General features: G+C 37.3%; 1 protein-coding gene across 7 annotated transcripts in view; it reads left to right on the top strand.

Moving 5' to 3' along the window:
- The first annotated feature begins 2,438 nt into the window (after nucleotides 1-2,438).
- LOC309491529 (SPARC-related modular calcium-binding protein 1-like) overlaps nucleotides 2,439-6,000 on the top strand; it is a 60,056-nt gene continuing 56,494 nt past the window's right edge. For all 7 annotated transcript variants that reach the window (XM_082190590.1, XM_082190589.1, XM_082190588.1 and 4 more), the window contains exon 1: nucleotides 2,439-2,807. In XM_082190590.1, coding sequence (XP_082046716.1) covers nucleotides 2,703-2,807 — 105 coding nt within the window. In that variant the 5' untranslated portion in view covers nucleotides 2,439-2,702. The remainder of the gene's footprint in view (nucleotides 2,808-6,000) is intronic.

Genomic DNA, 6,000 nt, shown 5'->3' with positions numbered 1-6,000 from the left:
TTGCCTTTAAAAATACTTTTTTTTAATACGTTTTTGGTAACACTTTGATTTACAGTGTCCTCGTTACACGTTACATCTACTTAGTAATAACAGTAAATCATGCATAATACATGCAAATAACCCTAAACCAAACCCTAATCCTAGCCCTATAAGTACATAGTTAATTAATAATATTACTCCATACTTAATTGTACAATTACACTGTACCATGAAAACCTTTATATAAAGTGTAAACTTTTTTTCTGATAATAAGCATTGTGCAATTATGCCACAAATACTGTCAACTGAGCTTTACTTGAACAGAATGTTCCCTTAATATACACTTACTGAATGTCAACAATTTGGTCACCTGTCTATTTTATTTCTCCAAATGAATTTTATAAGAAACAACAGAGAATTTCTCCTTGCCTCTCATTTTAAAACCATGCATTTCTGAAAAGATAAAAAAAAAAGTGCACATAGTAAAACATTTCATGGATTAATTAGACATCTGGCGAGGATCCGTACATCTTGAAGAAGACAATTGCTGTCAAAGACATTAGCTGAAGGAATCTCTCAGGACTGAAACTTTAACTTCTCTGAAAGCTGGTGAAACCACAATAAAGCTCGCTCCAGATGTCTAATTATAAAAGCTGTAAATGGGTTTAACAGCAGTTAGAAGCACACAATTTAAAGTACAAAGGTATTAAGGACACTTAACATGAAGCGGGCCTGTCATGCTTATCTAAGACATCATAATAACATAAGAGACCTCTCCTCTGTACTGATGTGTTGATGAAAGCCACGAAATGTGCATAGCCTGGTAATAATTGCGTTGGAGTCGGCAGGGTGCCCGCTGGTTTGGGCTGGCTGCTCTTGTCTACAGACACCTGCTAATTTTCTGTCGGCTTTGCTTGCTATAAACAGACAGTGAACCGCCATTGAGGATCTGTGGAAAGGGTCGGTGTGATAATTGGGCAGCACAGACCTTTTCAGCTTGTTCGCCCTTTCCTTTCTCTCTGCCCCTTGTCAAACATTTGTTTCAAGTCCAGCCAAGTGACAACAGCCGTCTGTGTTGGTCAACGTTTCTCCAACAACAACTTTTTTTTTTCACACGCCAGAAAGCGTCTTTGTTTTGTATGAGGACATGGTTAAAGGAAAGTGGATACAGGACATAAAGTGATCTCGTTAACATTCCATTAGACACTCCTGTCCCCCCTCGCCTCCCCCAGGGGAGCTTCACACAGTCCCGGACACACAGACCAGCTGACACGGTGTGGAACACGGCATAACCGAGATCCCAGTGGAAACCTAACGGCAGATCGAGGTTCATCCCACATCCATGATAGGAGAACCACACGGAGGCAGACCTGAGCCCTGCTTGCCTGAGCTTCGCCTCTCTTTCTCTGCTTTTCTCCTTAAAATGCAAATGAATAGGGTAGAATTAAACTTTTGAGAAGCTGGGAGAATGGTCCATATTGTATTATATATTTGTATTATATATTTAATAATTTTTTTAAATAAGTATATACATATACTTATTTAACATTATTGAATCAAACATATTATCTAGATGGATGGATGGATGGATGGATGGATGGATGGATGGATGGATGGATGGATGGATGGATAGATAGATAGACTGATGAGCAAATTACGAGCAAACATATAATCTATCTATCTATCTATCTATCTATCTAGATAATGTTTTATTTAATAATTTTACTCTTCCTCTCTTTCTCACACACTTAGACACACATCTTATAAGATTGAATAAATAAAAAAGGTCAAATGGGATGACACAATTATGCTAGCTAATAATCATGTCTTGAAAAAATAATTATTAAAACAAATAGTAGCAGCCTAAGGCGTCACAATGTTTATAATCACTTGATTAGAAATTTATTTTTCTTATAATACAATAATACAAAACAAAATATCATAGAATACCAATACCATAGAAATACCATAGAATATCAATATTTTAAACATAAAATGGGCTTTTATATTTGAATTGGGAATATTTAAACAACAGAAGAATTTCTTGTCAAAGCCATTGCCTTCACTAAATGAAGTCGCTTTTATTAATGTCAATAAGTAGGCTAATAACCATAAGAATAAGAAGATTAAACATTTGTGACAACCTGCGTCAATCTCCCTTATAGAAGAAATAATAATATAAATTATGAAATATTACATATAAAAATTATTAAATATTACGCTTTATCTTTTACGTTAATTAAACAACCATAAAAAATAAATAAGTTGTGTATAGGACAGTTGTGTCGAAGAAAGTCGTAGAGTGCGTCATTACTCTCGCTGTAACCAAGTGGACTGATGATTAATCCGCGGACTTTTGCACCCCCCACCCCGTCGAACTGCGCTGTCATTGGACGATCCCGCTGTCAATCACGCCAACCAATCCCACCTCCTGAGGTTTTAAACGCGTCCCAAAGTGTAAGACAAACTGTTCAACCTGTAGCTCTGGAAAGGACAGTACATCCCACGCAGTGGAAAGAGTGTATCACTACGACAATCCTCATCTTGTCTGCGTTCTCTCTGGCACTATGAAAACGCACACATGTGAAGGAGAAACCCGCTGAGGACGAATTTATCTGGGAACAAACTTTTGGAATTTCCTGCAACTTTGGGACCTTCGCCAATTCTTAAGTTAATCTTGTCCGTAGGCTGTCAGTTCTCTTAATACTACAACGTCAGACAGAATGTATTTCCACAATCGGGTCCTTTTTGTGTTTTTGTATTGCCACGCGCTTCTGATGATGATGTGCCTGCCACCAGCCTCAGCGCAGAAGTCCAGTGGTCCTCGGGTAAGTCCGTGCGTAACGCCGCACATTTACGCATTTGTCATTATGATAACTTAAGTGCGTCATTCAAAGTTGTCAATGTGACGCATAAAGTGTTTATACTGTATCGATGTCAATGCATTATGCTAAAATAATGATGCAATTCAATATTCCTATACAGTGTTTCTATGTATGAACATTTCCACAATGCCATTAAATCAAAGTGCCCCAAATATATTACTCATAATATGGGTTTGACCATTCTTCTTACTTGTTAGTGATATACATAACTATGTAATAGAATGCACAATAAACCACTGAAAATTTCACAGCATCTTTTTGCTGCCTTGAACAGTGACACCGAGTTAAAGAATATTGCATTGCATCCTGGATACCAGGGCAACTCATTCTCTGTCCTTATTATTAGTATGATACATATTAGTTATTGGAAGGATTAAACATTCTAGAATGCGTAATAACCTAACATCAGAGCATCTTTTGGTGATTCAGCTGAATAGTTGGGTTTTGCTTGCTGAGGCACATTGTCAGTGAGACTTGAGTACACCCATTGACCTTTTGTCATAAAGGTCTTTTGCTTCCTGTGCACCCCTCTGTGCCCATAGAAAAGAGGACCGTTGCCTTTCCAATGCAGCATTTCATACGATTTCAACAAAGACAACAGTGTGGAGTATTTCTTTCTGTGGCTGAATCAGTTTGCTGACAAAATATTGAATAGTTGAGCTATATGATGTCTCTCAGATGATGTCTCGCAAAAAATGCAAATTCATCTGTCAGGATTTCTGTAAGTCAGTAAGTTTGTGTCAAGGTGATGATCTATTGACCCCCTAACATCCTTTTTGTTTAGTAAAGTAAAAAAAGAGACAATTATAGGATCTTACATGCGTGATTAATAACACTATCCGGTCGAGGCATGAAAACTTGCCCCAGAAATCGAATTGCCGCAGCATTCTTTTATGTCCTCAAGTATTTGAGCAATTCAGACAGAAGAATGGTTTGTCAAGATTGCCGCAGAGCTGTTGTGGTAAATGTCCATTCAGTTGTGCACTGAGACCATTGAGATTGACCATTGAGAATGAAAGTGAGAACAAATCAGAAAGAAAGCAGAAGAGAGAAATTTGTGGATGCTGCTGAGGTATTGTAATACTTGTGGTTGGAGGAGGTGGTCGGTATAAAAATCTGATGCGCACGAACGAACGCACGCACGCGCACACACACAAACACACACACACCCTTGAGTTTCCATGTTTCATGGGGACATTCCATAGACGTAATGATTTTTATACTATCATTCTATATGATTTATAAACTTGTTTCCTCTTGGGGTCCAAAAAATTTCCCCTCAAGGTAAAAATTTACTTGTGGGGACATTTGGTCCCCATAACGTAGGGAATTCCAGGAACACACACACCTAAAAACACACCACATGTGTCTATCTCCAAAAGTGAACAGAGTAAAGATTCATTTCTTAAAAATAAAAAATAAAATATTGCTTTGCTGAGAAGATTCTAATAGTACAAAAACATCACATTTTTTGTCTTCAGGAAATATTTTCCAAACCAGTTAATCTGCATGGAACACACTGGACCTCATTGAGATATAAATAGGTTTTAAAAGTGGATCAAAATAAATTCCTTGGGATCATCAGCTGTATCTAACTCACATCACAGACATTTAAAGCCCTGCATCTACTTTAATTCTTAATTATGGACGAGAAACCGTTATGCACGATTACTGAAAGACATGAAGTTCTGTATGATTAAATTGTGGTGCTCGTTCTTGAGGGCTGTTTGGAAGAATTGAGAAGCATTAATCTTTTTCATTAATGACTTCTTTCCTTTTAATGATTTTGCCATTTTTCTATACTTATGCAGCCACTTTCTCATTCTTCTTGCCATTAACACCCACAGACTTTTATCTCTTGTGATATAATATCTGCTTACTTATTTTTATTTTTGGCAAGAACTCTACAGACTGAAATGTAATAGTAGCCATACAGATTGTGTGTGTGTGTGTGTGTGTGTGTGTGTGTGTGATTTGTTTTGCTCAACAGCAGAAAACAGTGCAGAAATATCTCCACAGTGCTAAAACATCCTTCATCATCCTCATCTAATCATTACAGGAGGCCAGAAAGGTTGCGTTAAAAAAGCTATTGAAAAAATCTGGAGTTAAACGCTTCAAAAGTTATACTCCCTTCTGTGCCTCATTTGTAAAAGCTTATCTCTGAATGCTGTCAGCTCCAAGAACCCAAAGTTTCATGAGGGCTTATGGCTGCTCAACTGGGCTGGAAGACGTATTTGGGCCAATAACAGGATCAAGCTCTTTCCTGAAAGCCAATTGGGTGATTGGGTTTATATATAAAAAAAAAGAAAAAAGAAAGAAAGAAAGGAAGTGTCCCTTGACAGTAGAGGGATTTTAGGTTTCCTTTTCCACATTTAACATGAATTTAGCACACTTTTCCAGTCACAGTTATTCAGAGCGCTTTGACCGAGCCAATTCTGACATGCCGCAGACTTAGAAGATAATATTTTCTGAGGATTTAATTCTGTCAACATGCAGTGATGCGTCTGAGCACAGTGAATATACCGACTTTTCAGTAGGCATTGGTCCATTTCAAGATCTTTGGGTTCAAGTATAATTTCTTTCTACTAGCATCACCAAATGGAATTGCATAAATAACTATATGAAATAATCCAAGTTTCCCCAACTCTCCCCTCATCTGCCATTGGCTGGATAAACAGATAGTCCTGCCCCCAATCTCACATGATTGGTTGAGCCAACATTGCTGTGTTTTCAATGAATCAACCATTCTTAGAGTTGTCATGCATATAAGGCTGGATAAAGTTTTTTTAGCATCAAACAAATTACGCACTTAATCTGTTCCTGTGCAAAGGTTACTAGAACGTTCAGTGTTATTTACTTGTTAACAGTCTGACAAATAAGATCCTCGTGGTAGCTTGACATTTAAAAAGACAACTCAGAAAAACAGAAATAAAACTTTACAGCTTGAGTACCTCAATAGGAAACACATTGTCAGTGTAGTTTAATGGTGAATTAAATCACCTTATTAGCATTACAAACGGTGATGAATTTGACTTGAATTAGCCTTGGGTTGACACGAACAGGGTCGTTTTTTTTTTATTCTTGTTACAAAACACAATGTGGAAGGCCAAATAACCTTATTTAAAATTAATTAAAA

This window comes from Leuciscus leuciscus (genome assembly GCF_965113295.1).
Source record: "Leuciscus leuciscus genome assembly, contig: HAP1_SCAFFOLD_326, whole genome shotgun sequence".
NCBI lineage: Eukaryota > Metazoa > Chordata > Actinopteri > Cypriniformes > Leuciscidae > Leuciscus > Leuciscus leuciscus.
This window is presented reverse-complemented; position numbering and strand designations above follow the sequence as displayed.